The 17148-nt window shown below is 43.0% G+C and overlaps 1 protein-coding gene across 1 annotated transcript in view; it reads right to left on the bottom strand.

Annotated features, from left to right (window-relative positions):
* Window positions 1-14211: 14211 nt before the first annotated feature.
* RELN (reelin) overlaps window positions 14212-17148 on the bottom strand; it is a gene marked incomplete at both ends in the record, with an annotated part of 292747 nt that continues 289810 nt past the window's right edge. The window contains one exon of the mRNA XM_080626620.1: window positions 14212-14308. Within this exon, the coding sequence (XP_080482746.1) occupies window positions 14212-14308 (97 nt within the window). The remainder of the gene's footprint in view (window positions 14309-17148) is intronic.

Raw genomic sequence — 17148 nt, forward strand, 5'->3', positions numbered from 1 at the left:
CCAAACCAACAAAACACACACACCACACCCCCCAAACCCAAACCAGTGCACAACACAAGGTGGCAAATGAAATTGGCCATACAAAACGGTAGGCAGCAGTCAAAGCAGAGCAGCAAAACTTGATCCACTGCCTGTGCAAAACTGATAAGAATTCTTCAGTGAAGGCTGGAGAGAGACTCCACCCAGGCAGTGAAAATACAGATAGACTCAGAAAATCTCCCAAGAAGGCAACCACACTATTGTTTGTCACATGGAGATCTTTCCAGCTTGCTACTGCCCAAAAGAAAAGAAACAGTTAATGCAAGTCTTTGAGAACAGTAATCCAAGTTCCTGCATAGGTCAGTTATTCATATATGTACTCTAATGACCATTAATGATATCTAAATCTCATCAGCACAACTGACTTGCAAACCACATTCAACACAAACTTACAGCCATATCTTCATAACCATGGGAATACTTGACATCTGTCTGTCTGCCTGTCAATATCTTTCTCATTACCTGGACACATGGAAAATAAATGCAAGATCTGGACTTTGCTGCTGCTTATACTTCAAAGAGCAAAAAGCTATAGATAACTAGCCATACAACACAGCAATAGCAGCTCTTGTAGGCATATTAAGAAATTCTATCAAGAAATGCTATTTAGCAGGACAACATTCTGCTGGCTGACACATCTAGGGAAGGAATCACATGAGGATAAGGATGGAGCTTAATTCATTGAACTTAACTGGGGAAACAGCAGGCTAATTTGAGCCTGAGAATTTTAACTTCAGCATGGTTTTCTTGTGCCAAAAGTTACAGATCTACCAAATGGTAAGACGGAAAAACACATGCTTTAGAAAAACAGTTCTTATGGAAAAACTGTATCAGCAATGAAAGAGAATTAAAAGCAGGAGTCAGCAGTTCATTAGATTCAGAAGGAAGTACATGATGGATCAAGGGGAAATGCATGAGACACCAGAAGTCTCTTGCATAAAGCTATACAGAGAAAAAGTGACTACTGTGAAGAAATGAGGGGGGAACCCATGAAAGCTATTGAACCTTGAGTTGTGAATTAAAGCAACCTGTTTCAATATTGGAGAGGAGATGGCACAATCAGAAGACAAGAATGGAAGCCTTCCTGGCTTTCTCCCTTTGTGCTAATATTAGCATGGGAAGAATGGATGGCTGAAGTAACACAAGGTCTTCTTAGGAATTCTGCATACTCTGATATAATCATCAAGTTGACATCTAGTGTACATGCACAGATACAGTGTCACTGTGTCACAGAATGGTTTGGGTTGGAAGGGACCTTTAAAGCTCATCCAATTTCAACTTCCTTGCCACAGACAGAAACACCTTCCAATAGACCAGGTTGCTCAAAGTCCTGTCCAACCTGACCTTGAACATTGTCCTACCATTATTCAGCTAAAGATCTGACACTACCATGTAGAACAATGATTTGAGAAACTCTCTGGACACCTTTAAGAAGTTGCTGGGAAAGTTACTATAATGTAAATGCTTCAATTACTGTGCATTCAACCAGGGAACTAGGGAAAAATTATATATTAAGCCTTAACAGCTGCTTATTAAATCAGACATAGTGAGGGCCTAATTATTTGTGGCTGCAGCCCAATCCTGTCCAGCTTACAACATCAGTTGTAGCTGCTACTCTCACACTGACCTATAGCTTAGTAACAACTGGCATAACCAAAACTAAAGCTGAGCAAACCAGCATGGCCAGGACAGCCAGTGTAGAGCAGGGCTAATGCAGATAAAACATGGAACAATCCTTCCTCTCTCCCTCAAATGTAGAGTGGGGGCTTCTCCTCTCCAGGGGGAAATTTCCTCAAGACACACACACAGGAAAAAAAAGCAGCAGGCTCCAGAGTCATGAATTCGTTTGTAGCTCCCCAAAAGTTTTGACTTTAGCAGATGACCAGCCAAACCAAGAGAGGCAGAGGAGCACGAAGGACCCTGTGCTTTTTTAGGCACCCCATGGACTGCTCAAAAGGCTTGGTCATTTTTAGAGGCTACAGCTATAGTCTAAATAAATAGTAGTTTAAGACGATAATGGACTGTCACCACTATAACAGTCAAAGCAGATAAATACATGTTCAGCTCTTTCTGAAGTTATTAGCAAGAGAACAACAGTATTGCAGCTATGTGCTAGATCCATGCCTCAGTAGTGCACGATTTTAGTGTCATGTCAAATAATAACCAACATTCCACATGGTTTTGGAATATTTAAGTGCTAAAAATATTGCATTGTTAGGGACAAGCCACTATACCTATGAAGAATTCTGGGCTACAGGTATTATTTGAACCATAGTAATGGAACAGAATTCCAACTCCAAACATAAGCCAACACTTGACGGATGTTTAGTGCTCCAAGTCTCAAGATCTGATGGCTGAACCCAATAGAGCACTTCAGTAAGCACTCAGCTCAGAAAACTGGGCTCAGTTTGTGGCAGGGGCTAAAGACTTCACCATTTCCTAGGCCCTTTGCTCCAGCATCATGCTCAGCCATCTTCCGTTTCTTAAATTGTAAGTATGTCAGACTTTAAGGAAACTGTTACCCTACACAGAGTTTGTGCAGTACAATCAAAACCTCACATCAGCTCTGGACAGGTTACTTAGGCAGAGTAAATATGATTTAGTGAACAGAACCCAAGCCTGGAAGTAGCAGCAGGGTTTTTTTCTTATTGGACTTAGAGCTTTCCTTCACTGAAAAGTGATTCTGGTTATAACCCAATATTGACCCAGCCTCCCCCTCCCCCAGATATACCTTTAAGTGCTTGTGAAGCTTTTCGCACAAGACTGCTGAGTTTAAGGCTCTCAAGTCTATTCAATTCTATACAAGGGGATAAATGCTGTCTCAAATGAATATGCTTCATCAATTATCAAAAGCAGCTTTGCATGGGTGAAACTCCATTCTCTCCCTACACTCTTTCCCCGTTCCATTTCAGAGATGTTTCACAGTACATTGCATGACAATAAAATACTTCAGTCCAGGAATACTGCTAAATGCAAAACTGGAACATCTGCCATGTGTCCTGAGAAGGCTTGGGATTGCCATCAACCAAGTATTTAAAAGTGTGATTATTATCACTTGAGGAAGGCCAGTGTGAAAGTTGATCCCCATGGAGTTAACTCAAGGTAAGCCACCTACTCATGCTTGCTTCTGAAACTGTACAGTTTATCACCTTATTTTTTCCATTTCTACAGCAGCTAGTAAAGTAGCACCTTACTTATGAATATCCTGTAATACAAATTCAGACACCTGTTAACCCATTCTATTGCACATTTAGCAGAAGACATGTGAAAAATCTGTCTGAAAAATGTAGTCTTTCTTTATGAAAACTTCAGCCAAAAGCATTCCAGTGGCCAGATCCTTGCTAAGACTGTCAGCCATCCCCATCCAAACCCATGCTGTGCCACTGTGTAAATGTTATAGATAGGAAAAATTACGAATGTACACTCTGCAAATCATCAGCAGAAGTAACAGCAGTAATTTTTAACTTCTTTTGTCCCTTTTTTTTTTTTTACTGCTGGACTATCTCTGACTGCCACAACAGCCATTTGGGTTATCTGAAATCCTGAAGCTGGAAACAGCTTCCAACCATATTTCAATATTCAATTAAAAGTTTTGCAATAGCAGTATGGCACCAGCACAGCAGATTTAAGCCTGCTTATGTTTCTGGCTTGCTTTTCCTAGTTGCTTTGACTTATCCGTTCTAAGGAGCTCAAATTGTTCCCACAGCTCGCAGACCAGAAGCTGAAAACTACTGACACAGGGAAAGCCACAATCTTAATCTCTGCCAGAAGATCGGCGAGAAGGGGGAGATAGCTCAGTCAAGGTTTTGCGAAGGTTTTGAAGATCTTTGGGTCTAAGCTAGTAACAAAGTGCAAAGCAGCTATTTCTTGCTATTACAAGAGTTCTCGGACAGTCGCTCTGACCTAAACTGACAGCCTGCAGCTTTAGTAAGAGGGTTGCAGTGTCTAGACAAGGAAATGACTGGTCTCTCAACCTCCTCTAGTTTCCCCTTTCATTTTTTAATTACAAGTTACGGGGTGTTTCGCGCGTATGTGACAGTTACTGGCAGCGCGGGGCCATTCGCTGCCCGGCAGTCCCCGAGCTGCCAGGAGCACGATAAGGAGGAGGCGCAGACCAGCCCGGCTGCCCTGCAGGCGCCGAGGCGAGTACCAACAAGCGCCTTCCAAACCGCTCCTGTCGCCACGAAGCTCCGGCCGGCAAGCAGGGTGCGGGGTGAGGAGACAGGAGCCAGCGGGGAGAGCGGTGAAGGAAGCAGAGAGGCACGGTGAACGGCGGGAAGCACTGTGAGAGACCCCCCGTCCCCCAGGCCAGCCCCCAGCCCCGGGTGACCTCAGGCACCGGGAGAGCGCGACGACAGCCCGGCGCCCCTCACGCCGAGGCTCGACCCCTGAGGAGAGATCCCTTAGGGACAGATCAACCCCGCATGCCGCGCTCACCTCCACCAGCACGGCCGCGCTCCTCTCACCTCCAGGAGCTGCCTCCTTCCAGCCCAGGGACGAGTCACCCTCGAGGCAGCCGAACACCGCCTCGCCTCCCCTCCGCGCCCAAGGTGAGCGCACGCCTACGGGGCGGGCGGCGCCGGGCCCCGACCCCGGCCCCCGCCTCCTTCTCTGCCGGCAGCGGGAGAGCGCGGGCGCAGCTGGGACTCGTAGTCCCCCCCACAGCCCCCGCCGAGTGCGCACCCGCCACTGCCTACAAGTCCCAGAATGCCGCGGGGCCGCGCGTGAGGCGCGCGTGTGCACGGGTGTGGGGCGCGCCCCCGCCCGGCGGCGCAGTTGTAACCGTTACCTCAGCGGTGGAGCTGAGGCGTCGGCCTTGGCCTCCGCTCCATACATGTGTAGATGCACACGCTGCCTAACTGCATCCAGCTATAGTTCCTTTCTAGTTTGAATATAAAAATGCACCCGGTGAGCGTGGGGTAGACACTGGCTAGCAGTGAGGCAATGGCCTCGTTGGTTTTGTTGCACTCGTGTGTGCAGGGCTGGGGTACACTGAGGTGTTGGTTAAATAAACCCCATTTGGGTTGTCTCGAAATTCCAGTGAAGGAGCCTCAGGATTTATTGTCTAAAACTAATTTAGAAAAGCAGACAATGCTCTGTCCTTTCAGAAATGCAGTACATACACCAGCCGTCCAGCATGTGCCAGTTATGTAAATTAATGTAAAAATACAATGTGAAGGACTTCATGCTGATTGAACGCTTCAGGAGACTTTCAGTTATTTTTCTTCTTTTTCAATGACGACCGTATTTTTCCCAGCTCTGCTGTCTAAGAAGCACACTTGTTAGCCTAGGCCTCAGGGTGGTTGGTCTCAGAAATGACTGATTGTCTTTAGCTGCCAAGAGTACCTAAGTATCAATTTCCTTATGAATACACAGGAATTAGTAGTGAAATAGCATGAGGTGTCCCTGCCCATGCATGCCAGGGGCATTGGAACTTGATGATCTTAATGTCCCTTCCAAGACAAACCATTCTATGATTCTATTCTATACTTTCAGAGATCCCATCTTTCAGTCCTTGATTTATAAATGTTTTCCAACCACTTGCAACCACTTTCTCTTGCCCAGGAGAAAATGTTTTCCCACCACTCAGATTCTTAGAGATTTATTTTTGTATATAGAGCTGGTAGGAAAATAAATTTGGAATTCTTACACACTGAGACCATTTAAAACAAAAATTGTGAAACTGGTGCCTACAGGAATGTATTATTTTGAAAACCTTAGAAGGATTCCTTGCCATATTTAGCCCTTGTTAGAGTTTGAGTAACTTGAATAAGATTGAAATTAATTCACGCTGAAATAGGGTACTTTTAAATACCAGTATTGTCAAATTGAGAAATTTCAAGGTCAAAACATTTCAAAAGTTGCATTTTAAAGAGGTTTGTTTTAACCAGTTTTCTCCAAACTAGGTTGTAACAAAAAGGCCTTTTGATGAACAATTTCAGAGTGATATATTAGATACGCCACATACATCAGACCTGATGTGGAATGGTGCTGGATGCCATTGTTACACAGAACTGGGTAAATAGAGGTACTTTTGGAAAGGTTTCTTTTCTGATTCATATTTATTTATTCAAGAAACGATTTTTTTTCTGAACTTAGGTATTTGTAGCTTGTTTTTGAATGAAGGTGTAATTACCTTATGGAGGTGTGGTGTCACCACTTCAAATCTGAAACGCTTTATTACCAGTCAAGCATATATTGCCATGGCATACCAGAGACAGACCTGTGCTTGTACACCCTGCACAAAGAGGAGAGAGAGGAGAAAGCCTGAACCAGACATGGGAACAGCAGATTTCCTGCTAGAAAACTCCACAAAAGTATAAATCATTCTGAACATTACAGAAACCCACACTTCAGATTATGTTACACTGATTGTGTCAATGGTATTTACAATCTATTTTAATTTCTTGTGTGCATTTTAAGAGTGACGCACTGGGAAGGTTCTTTTTACTGCTTCTTTCCAGCATTGTCTAAAATGGTGTAAGATGCATCAGTTCTTCAGCTCTGAGAGAAGGGCAGGGTTTAATATAGTGCTGCATTCAGTAGGAGCAAGATGAAAAAAGGATTTTTGGGCAGAACAAAAAATGAGGGGACGTTTCTACAGAATAAACAATATAGACAACTGGAGAAAGTGAAAAACCTCCTGTGAAGGATAATTGAGGGAAATTCGTTAATGGCACGCACACCCTGGAGCTGTGTGATGACAGAGGGCCCAGTGTGATCTCTGAGGGTTCCTCTGGCTCACAGGGGGTGGAGCAGCAGGAGCCATTGCTCTCTAGTAGCCTAAGGAAAGCTGTGAGGCACTGAAAAAGGCCAGATGGAGCGCTCACAGCTGCTTAGAGCTCCTGACCTCAGGCTGTTTAGTTCTCAACTTCCTCAGCCAACCACTGATTGATAGTGAGTGTGGGCACAGGAGTTAGATGAGGGGCTGGAGAGTGCAGAGACTTTTGATACTTCTGGTTGTCCCATTGGCATGGATATCCCATACAAAACATCCCAGATTAGCAAACTGGGTCAGATGGGCTTCATCAACTGGGTCACTGCCAGCTACTCCCTAACTACACTCAGAGTTCTTCTACTGAGACAACTCTGGGACAAACTTCTGAGACAAAGCAGAAAAAACCCTGTTTATATTTGACTGTGGAGTCTTATGCAGGTCCTAGGACAGGTCAAACCATCTTTATTAGTGAAACTGAGGTGGACATTTTCAGATGGAAGTGAAACGCGTTTAGATTTACAGGGATTTCAGTGGCAGCTGGCTTGGTTCTCGAAGTGCTCCTGTTAAATAGTTCAGTTACAACCCACATCCTATGCAGATACATTAGTCATGTCAAGCTTTGTTATTGCCCATAATTACACAATTATTCTAGCAGAGGCCCAACCACCAGGACGTTTTCCTTTTTACCATGCCAAGTTCCTTGAAAGTGGCTGACCTCAAATCCTTTAAAATGTCCCTTGAGAAGTGTGTGATTTTAAATTAGCTAAGTTGGGTGTGCAGTCATGAATATAAACCAGTTGGATGGCTTTGCATGTGCTGTTTCTGGCACATCTGGAGCAATATGGTATCAGCAGAAGGCTGGCGTGTATGTGCACAGTCAGTGTGTGGGGAAGGAAGGACTTGGGGCTATCAGCCAGCTCTCATGGTGTCAACCATAGCATCCTAATACAGAAACAGCCCTGAAACCTGTGGCTGCCCAGTACCTCCCAGACCAGCATAGCTCAAAAGCACAACCACATCCTCTTCCCCACTCCCCCACAAAGAAGCTTAACGAACTTGTTTTCTTTAAAAAGAAGTACAGCTTCAAACTATAAATCCAGCATCCATCAGCACCCTCCACTACAGTGTTTCTCCATCCCTGGAATACCATTTTTACAGGGCCCCTCCTTGCTGGGTACTGGCTCAAACTCTCCCTATCAGGCTCTGGTAATGAGCCATGCATTGATCTAAGTTCTTTGGCTTGCTGCCCGGTTGGTTCTTTCAGCTGAACCAAGAAGAACATGAGGAAGACAAAGCAACAGCCATAAAACATCAGTAACACAGGAGAACACTAGGTACAAAGCAACAGCCATAAAACATCAGTAACACAGGAGAACACTAGGTAGTTCATCCACGTGCCACCTGTATGACTTTTGCAGCCTCATACCTCACAGTCGTTTCTTCCAGGAGCAGATCTACAACCTTCAGATGGTTGATGTTCTGTATGCTCCTTCACAGGAGATGTGCTGCAAGTGGTTGCATGGTCTCAGCTGCTTCAGATTGCTAACAGCCCTTGAAAAGCTCTTTAGGGCCATGCTTAAAGTAGGCAAGTCTTTTTGCTGATCTCATTTGGTTTTGAGGCTCCCTCACCAGCTCAGGATTAAGGTTCCTCCCCTCTACAGTTTGTTTCTGCTACTCCAGTGTCAAGCCATGTTTAGTAAATCCTTGCTACAGAGCTGAACAGATCAGGGTTTATCTGCTATACCTACCTGCTTGCGCATGGCGCTTTCTGCATCTGTCAGCAGGACTTTCAGAACCTTGCACTGGCTTTCTGCTTGGATAATAACCAAACCCCATTCCCCACTGATGGATAAATGATGAAGTGATGCTGTGGAAGCATTTCCACCAAGTGACATTTGCCCTGAAGGGTTAGCAAGTAAATAAACCATAGATCCATGTTTATGGCTGCTGTAAGTGTCTTTCCAAATATTTTCCTTTCCAGACTAAACAAACCAACTTTCTCTACTTGTAAGCAGTTTCAAGGGTCTTGTTTCTGCTGCTGTAATGTGCAATTTCTCTAACTTGTTTACATCTGTATTTAAGTGGAGAGCTCAGCAGCTGACAACTGCTTCCTACTTTACCAGGACTGGCAGCTGTATATATATATATATTTATTGATATATATAGTGTGTTTTATCACAAATGTTTCCATTGACACAATGGAAAATAGCATTTTTTTTAACTGCCTTGTGCTACTGATTTTCCTACTATAGTTTTTCTGCCTAGCCAGTTATTTACCCACTTTGTATGCTGGGTAGTTGAGGTCACTTAGAAGAACCAGGTTCTGTTGACCCCAAGATTGCTTAACTGAACTAAATATTGCTTTGTTGACCTTATTGTCTTGGTTTGGAGGTCGGTAGCAGATGCCTGCTGCAAGATCCCCCTTGAAGATGACCCCTCTTATCTTGACCCAGATGCATTTGATAGGGCTTCCACAATCACCATACTTGACGTCTGTACATTCAAGTTTTTACTTAGCATAGAGCACAATTCCTCCTCCTTGTCTTTCCTGCCTGGCTTTATGAAACAACCTATAGCCATCCATCACAATCTTCCAGTCATGTGAGTTGCCCCATCATGTTTCAGTTATTTCTATGATATCATAACTTTCTGACTGGGTACAGAGCTCCTGTTTGTACCCCAGGCTGTTTGCTTTGGTATACATAAACTTGAGGTGGTTGGTCTTCTGGTTCTCATCTTAGGAGGCAGATAAGGAACATTTGTTCCTGCTCTGGCTGGCGTACTTATTCCTCAGTTGGTTGCAATGGCATGAACATTGTCGCTTTGGACCCCAGCCACTGAGTCTTTCAGTTTAAAGCCTGACTCACCAAGTTGGCCAGCCTGCTGCCAAACATGGATCCTGTCCCTACCTATATATATAGCCCTTTGAAGGCTATAGTCATCAAAGAATGTCCATTGTTGTAAGTACCAGTTTTCATAGTCATGCCTGCCAAAGTTTTGTACCAATAGAAAAGCTTGTCAGTACATTTTATAGCAGTGTCACTGTGTTATTGCCATCAATTATGTGCGGTGTCACCCTTGCTGTTTTATCAACTATTTAATGGCACATGACTTATTGTTTTCAGTCATGTGGGAGGAAAAATGAAACAGCAGATACACGGCACGTGCCGTATGTGCATGCTACCTCGTGAGCTGTAGGAATGGAAAAAATGCAAGGAAGAACTAAGAACTTCCTGGAATCTGGAAAGGGCAAATGGCAATATCACTTGGGAATCTACCAGTGATGATGATCTTGAGAAAAGCCTGTGTGCAGTTCGTAGTGAGTTCTGGTGAAATGCCTCATGGGATTATTCAAAGGAAATGAATACAATTGTGAAAAGCAGCTTCTTTGATGATGCTGGTCTCTTAACTGGAAAGAGAAGTCAGATTATGTGCCTTGTTGTATCTAAGTCTTTAAAATACATTAATTCCCTAGCAACACATTAGCTGCATGCACGTTTTAGATTGAAATATCACCCCTCTATTGACATATTAGGGCAAATAAAATTATCTTTAAAAATAGGAGTGTTTATATCTTGTATTTTTGTTTGTTCAATGGGCAAAACTTTCATTACATGTTTTAAAATCTCTTGCCCAAACACTAAGCTATTATATTCTTTAATAACCCCTGTGTTTTATTTTTTTTCCTTCCTGCTCTTTCCTTGAATAGGTCCTTTATCTTGTTTCAAAGATTGAAAGCACACACATGGTTCTCCATAACAGTACGGGGAGTCTGCAGCTGCAGGAGGCTGGGCTGTTGCAGTAAGTTTCCAGGTGTGTCAAAGGTCTGTTGCATAATTTTGACCAAGCCAAGGTTTCGACTTGTTGGTCACTGAATGACCTCCTTTTTTCCTGCACTGCTCAGATACCTTTGATCAGAAGCCTCTTAAATACATTTTAGGTGGCCAAGCATGGATGTGTTACAAACACCATTGTGGTTCAGACCAGTATGGTGTCATAAACAGATATGCATGATATAAGAGCACGGCAGGTATATATGATGCTTTTCCCTGATGAGGAGCTGCTCAGGGAACTGGTTTTTTTAGCCTGAAGGATGCTCAGGGGAGACCTTATCACTCTCTGCAACTGCCTGAAAGGAGGTTGTAGCAAGAGGGATCAGTCTCTTCTCCCAAGTTGTGCCATGGAAGATTTAGATTGCATATTAGGAAAAATTTATTCACCAAAAGGATTTTCAAGCACTGGAAGGGGCTGCCAAATATATCCAATATATCCAAATAGACAACATCCACAGCCCTTCCCACATCCACCAGGCGGGTCACCTGATCATAAAAGGAAATCAAGTTAGTCAAGCATGACCTGCCCTTCATAAACCCATGCTGGCTGGGTCTAATACCCTGGCCATTTCTTAAGTGCTGCTTAATAACACTCAGTATGAACTTTTCCATTAACTTTCCCGGCACTGAGGTCAGACTAACTGGCCTGTAATTACCAGGATCTTCCCTCCTACCCTTTTTATAAATGGGCATCACATTGGCCAACTTCCAATCATCTGGAACCTCACCAGTGAGCCACGACTGTTGGTAAATGATGGAGAGCGGCTTTGCAAGCTCATCCGCCATCTCCCTCATCACCCTGGGATGGATCCCATCTGGTCCCATTGATTTATAAATGTTCAGATGCCTCAACAATTCTTTAACTTCCTCTTCTTGAATAACAAGAGGACCATTCTGCTCCCTAACACCACCTACCAACCCCAAAGTACAGTTATCTTGAGGGCAAGGTGTCTTCCTACTGAAAACTGAGGCAAAAAAGGCATTAAGCACTTCTGCTTTCTCCTCATCTTTAGTTACTAAGTTTCCTGCCTCATCCAATAAGTAGCAAAGATCAGTCCTACCCTTCCTTTTACCATTAACATATTTATAAAAACTTTTTTTATTATTCTTTACAGAAGTTGCCAATTTAAGTTCAAACTGAGCTTTGGCCTCCCTAATTTTCTTTCTACATGCCCCAGCAGCCTCCTTAAACACTCCCTGAGAAACCCTACCCTCCTTCCAAAGATAATACACCTTCTTTTTATTTCTAAGTTCCTTCATAACCTCAGTACCCATCCAGGCTGGACGCTTGCCTCGTCGACTCATCTTACGGCACACAGGAACAGACTTTTCCTGTGCCCTCAAGATCTCTGTTTTGAGGCACACCCAGCTTTCCTGAACTCCTTTATTTTCAAGGGCAGTTTCCCAAGGAACTCTCTGAATGAGTCTCTTAAACAGGCCAAAATCTGCCCTCCGGAAGTCCAAGGTATAGGTCTTATTGATGTTCTTCCTGATTTCCCTAAGTATTGAAAATTCTACAATTTCATGATCACTGTGCCCCAGGCAACCTTCAACCTTCACCTCACCCACCAGTCCATCTCTATTAGTGAACAACAGGTCTAACATAGACCCTCCCCTGGTAGTCTCGCTCACCAGCTGTGACAGAAAGTTATCCTCCACACACTCTAAAAACTTTCTGGACTGCCTTTTTTGAGCTGTATGAAATTCCCAACATATATCCGGTAGGTTGAAGTCGCCTACAAGAACAAGGGCTGAAGAAAGGAGGTTGTAGACAGGTGGGGGTTGGTCTCTTTTATCAGGCAACAACTGATAGAACGAGAGGACACAGTCTCAAACTGCGCCAAGGAAGGTACAGGTTGGATATTAGGAAGAAATTTTTCACAGAAAGAATAATAAAATATTGGAACGGTCTGCCCAGGGTAGTGGTGGAGTCTCCATCCCTGGATGTGTTTAAAAAGAGATTGGATGTGGTACTTGGTGATACGGTTTAGTTGAGGTGTAAGGCATGGGTTGGACTCGATGATCTTGAAGGTCCCTTCCAACCTGGTAATTCTGATTCTGATTCTGATTCTGCCCAGGAAGTGGCTGAGTCATCATCCCTGGAGGTATTTAAGAGACATGTAGATGTGGTGCTTAGGGGCATGGTTTAGTGGTGGACTTGGCAGCTCTGGGGTAACCGTTGGGCTCCATGATCTTCAGGGTCTTTTCCAACCTAAACGAATCTATGATCCTAAGAATTAACAACTTTATTTTTAACAGGGTTCTTTATCTGCTGCACTGTACTCCTCAGAGCTTTGAAATGTCTATTTGCACATTGCATATTGGGTTTGCAGGTATGGACAAGTGTGTATTGGTCCATGGTCCCATTTTATTCCTTGCACCAGGACCTGTTCCGATGACCCTGTTAAGTCCACAGGTGAGACTGGGAAGATCTCTTGGTTTATGTTATTTGCGAAGTGCTGTTACGAGTGATGTACTAAATATTAAAAAATACCATCGATGTTTGCATTAAAATCTAGGTATTTAGTAAAAGAATTTGGACTATGATTTCATGGCTTGAAAAGTCTAACATCAGAATTCTTTGTTGACATTATTTTTATTGAAGCATGGATCTTTAGCTTGGTTCACCATAAAGTGAAGCATTTTATTTATGCTAATAGACAGTTTAGGGCTATAGGGGCATTATAATGTTGCTGGTGTAGATACAACTTTATCAGAAGATACAAACATGACCCGCAATAGAAACAAACACCAAAGAGAACACGATGAAACGTTCACTGTTTACAAATCACTTCATTACTACAGACAGCAAATGGCAGTTACTGTAAGTAAATCAGTTGCAGAGAACTGACTACATTTAGATAGGGAATTGGGAACTTCTGTTTGGGGCTTCCTCCACAGCTCCTTAGTAGAAAAAAGTTTAATGTCAAGCATTCTTTTCTTATCCACAAAACAATGCTAACCCACAGACATATTAAAGAATAAGACTGAAGGATATCAGTGCCTTTACAAATACTTTTGCAATCTTCTGGATTAGGTACTTCGAATTTTTCTTTTTAATATATTTTGTTGGAAGGTAAATAGCCCAAAAATCAGCAGCAAAAGTATTACAACATCAAAACAAGTAAATACAGTGCCAATGTGTCATGTTGTATAAGATAATACAGAGAGGACAAACAATGATAACTTAATCATATAAAATGACACAGAGCTGAAATACAGTGCACTTAAATACCTATGTGACAAAGAATGTTAAAATTCTGTACTTAGTATGTAGGTTTTTTTAAACATAAAATCTGAAAAGTCTTTGTGCTTAAACGTTTTTTTTCCTGTTAAACAGAATTAGTTGCTTACTTTCAATACTGCCACTGTAACTGATATTACAACAGATCACAATTTTCACAGACACATCAACATTAAAACATTTACCTATGAGAAAATAAGTCACTTCTCATTAGTTCACAGTGCGAAAAAGTGGTGTGCACTCTGTCTTCAGAAAGGCTTTCAGTTATTCATCCAGCCAGTTGCAGAAAAGTCCTGATACCAGACGCAGTGCTAGATTTAAAGAATGAAAGCAACACATCACATGTTGGGAGGAAAAAAAATAAATTTCTCGTTTCTTCATGGATATCGTCTAAGTGACCTTCGTCTTCTGTTGTAGAAATGCCTGAGCCCATGTTGCCGTGAAAAATTCATCATGTAATTTTGTTTGCGAGTGCTGTTAAAATCAAAGGGCAGGGGAAGAGAAGGGTGTCAGTGTCTTTGATATGTACTTTAAATTCTTGTGGAGCAGTGAGCTAGTGGGGCAGATTCTTCTTTGTCCTTGCATGACCTTTCAGGCCTGTGTACAGTAGCATGAAAAGCACCATTTATACAACAGCAAGGTACAAGGCAATTGAGAATCTGTTCCACTTTGCTTTTATTTACAATTCATAATTTTAGGGAAAGTTTAAGAGGTTTCAGCTAATGAATATTTGTGCTGCCTAGGGCCAGATTCACTAAAGCTGTATGCACTTCATTCAATACACGGCATTTCTCTACAATGGTTTTATATTCCAGTTATCCTTCTGTCTTCTGCCATTAACTGCTTTATCTTGAGAACAGAAGAAAAGCGTTACTCCATTATCTTCCACTTTTACCATATAGGAAGTAAAGTACAACACTTTTATGCAGATTTAATGATTCCTTCCCTTATACACCCCCACCCAAAATTAAAGGAAGATCTCAGAAATAAGCATCAACATGTCTGAAAGGAGACCAGGCAAGAGACCCTGACTGCAGTCTAGCTGAAGAAGGGATATTCGTTCAGAAGACCTACCTAAGGGACTGTCCTGGGTGGCTTAAACCACGACAAGGACAAGACCCATCACACCTAACATAGGTTTCTACTTCTCCCATTGAGGGAAGAAAGAACTGTGAGGACAGTGGCAGATTACATGGCTGTCCGGGACTTTGGTACCTGAAACCCACCTAACTGGCTTCAGTTTCCAAATTTCCACAGCTTTGGAAATGGAGACAGCATCTGTGGTGCATCCTTGTGAGTCAACTTATAGCCTAGATAGACTTGCATACACCTTGGAGAGAGCTGCATGTGCAGCACCACACATCCCTCTGTGCAGATCCTCTACATCCCCCTGCCTCTGCTGTGGCAGGGGACTGCAGAACAGCCACAGAGCTTCATCTGGCTGTGCCTTTTCTTGATTTGTCTATATACCTACCCAAAACCCTAGTACACGCACACAAATACAGGCCTACAGTGATCTACAGTGATCTACAGCCAAACTGCATTCAGAATTACATGAGAATGAAAAGGTTTGTGTATGCTGAAGTTCTGATAAGGGATGTCTCCTCTCAGACCTGCGACTTGCAGTGCACTTGGCCAGACGTCTCAAGGAGCTGAGATGTTGCTATGAGAGGCAGTGACTTGTGAACTATGCACTGTAGAGTCCCAGGGCATGAGAAAGATCTTTTGACTATGGAACTACCTTTAAAAATAAAAATAGTATCACATACTGCTGCTAGAGCCATCTGACCCCTTTCTCTACATGGAAAACCAGCATATGAGATACTCCCATAGATGCAGTCAGAGGATGCAGCTTTAAGAGATCAGAGCAGAGACCATGCAGACCCCAAGGACAATTCGATCTGGTGTAAGGAGCTTCACCCAGGAGGAACTGCTGGTGACTGCATTGCCAAACTTTCTTTTGGTTTCCAGTGAAAAGGAGCTGAAAAACTGTAATGAATCTGTGCAGTCTTAGATTAATTCCTGCTTTGTCGTAGTACTCCCTACCTACCTAGGACCTTGTGCTTTCTGTGTCTGTCTTGCAGTGGGAGAAGGATGCCTGGCCTAAGCCTCTGTACTCCAAAGGACTGGATGGTACCAAGACCCTCCAAACCAAAAAACCTCCGTAAGATTTTAGAGGTGATTGGTGAAGTAAAGGACTGGAGTAGACACTGCACTGAACAAATCTCCTATTGAAACCAGGGCAGGTTTTCACTTGTGAGTTTTCTCTGTGGGTAAGAAGTTAAATACTCATACCAGTCATACTTTCCTCTCTAGTGCATAAGCCTACTTTTAGTGAATGTGGCCCTTAGGAAAAAAGGATAATTGCATGCTTTGCAAAATACATATGATCCTGCAAAGCTGTCTTTAGCTGCAGTATATTAATTTAATCTAAAGAAGTCTGTATAACAAAATTATACCCTTTTCAACAGCTAATCTAGAACACAATTGACTAAACTGAATAAAAGCAGTTGTGTCAAAATCTAAAGTATAAATCCCTAAGGAAATCCAAGTTGCTTCTCAACTGGTTTTCCAAGGCTTTGTAAATTTTTAATAATTTTGTTTTTTTTGGCCACTGGAATGTACATACAAGAATGAAACAAAGACCAGCTCCTGGTGACAGGAGATCTACACTCAGCATGACTTTTGGCACTCTCACAGGAAGGCACAGCTCTAGAGCATTTGGCAATTGAGAGAGGAGTTAATGTTTTAGGCTGACTTGTCCTGAGTTTCACCTGACTTCTTCAAGTGAAAAGGATTTGTAAGAGTTTTGTGTGAGACAGCTTTATGTAGTTTTAATGCCACTTCATAGCTCAGGTGCAAAGAAGCTTTGAAGACCAGTCTTTATTCTGGTCTTGCAGTCACCTCAGAGGAACATCACACTCAATCCAGTGCTGAGTGTCTCACTGAGGAAGGCAGGAGGGAAATCATGACCCTGAAGCTGCTTTTGAATGTGGCTGCCATTGGCCATGAGGCTTGAAGGAGGTCTTAATCTTGCCTTCCCTTTAATTCCCATTGCCTGGTAAGTGGGTGGTTCCTTAGACACAGGGCCTTCAAGGTGACATCCCACCTCTCAGGAGAGCACCCAAACGACGAAGTGAGGATGAAGCACCTATCTGCTGGGAGAAGGCTGCTCTGCAGTTGAATTACAGGAGATGGGGACATGAGAGAAAGCACAGCCCAAAACTGAGTGGCCTTGCTCTAGGTAAATGGGACCAATCAGAGCCTGTCAACGTGTTTGGATGAAAAAAAATGCTGTTTCTGGACCTAGTTAA

Source organism: Psittacula echo (assembly GCF_963264785.1).
Source record: "Psittacula echo genome assembly, chromosome: 1".
NCBI classification, from domain to species: domain Eukaryota; kingdom Metazoa; phylum Chordata; class Aves; order Psittaciformes; family Psittacidae; genus Psittacula; species Psittacula echo.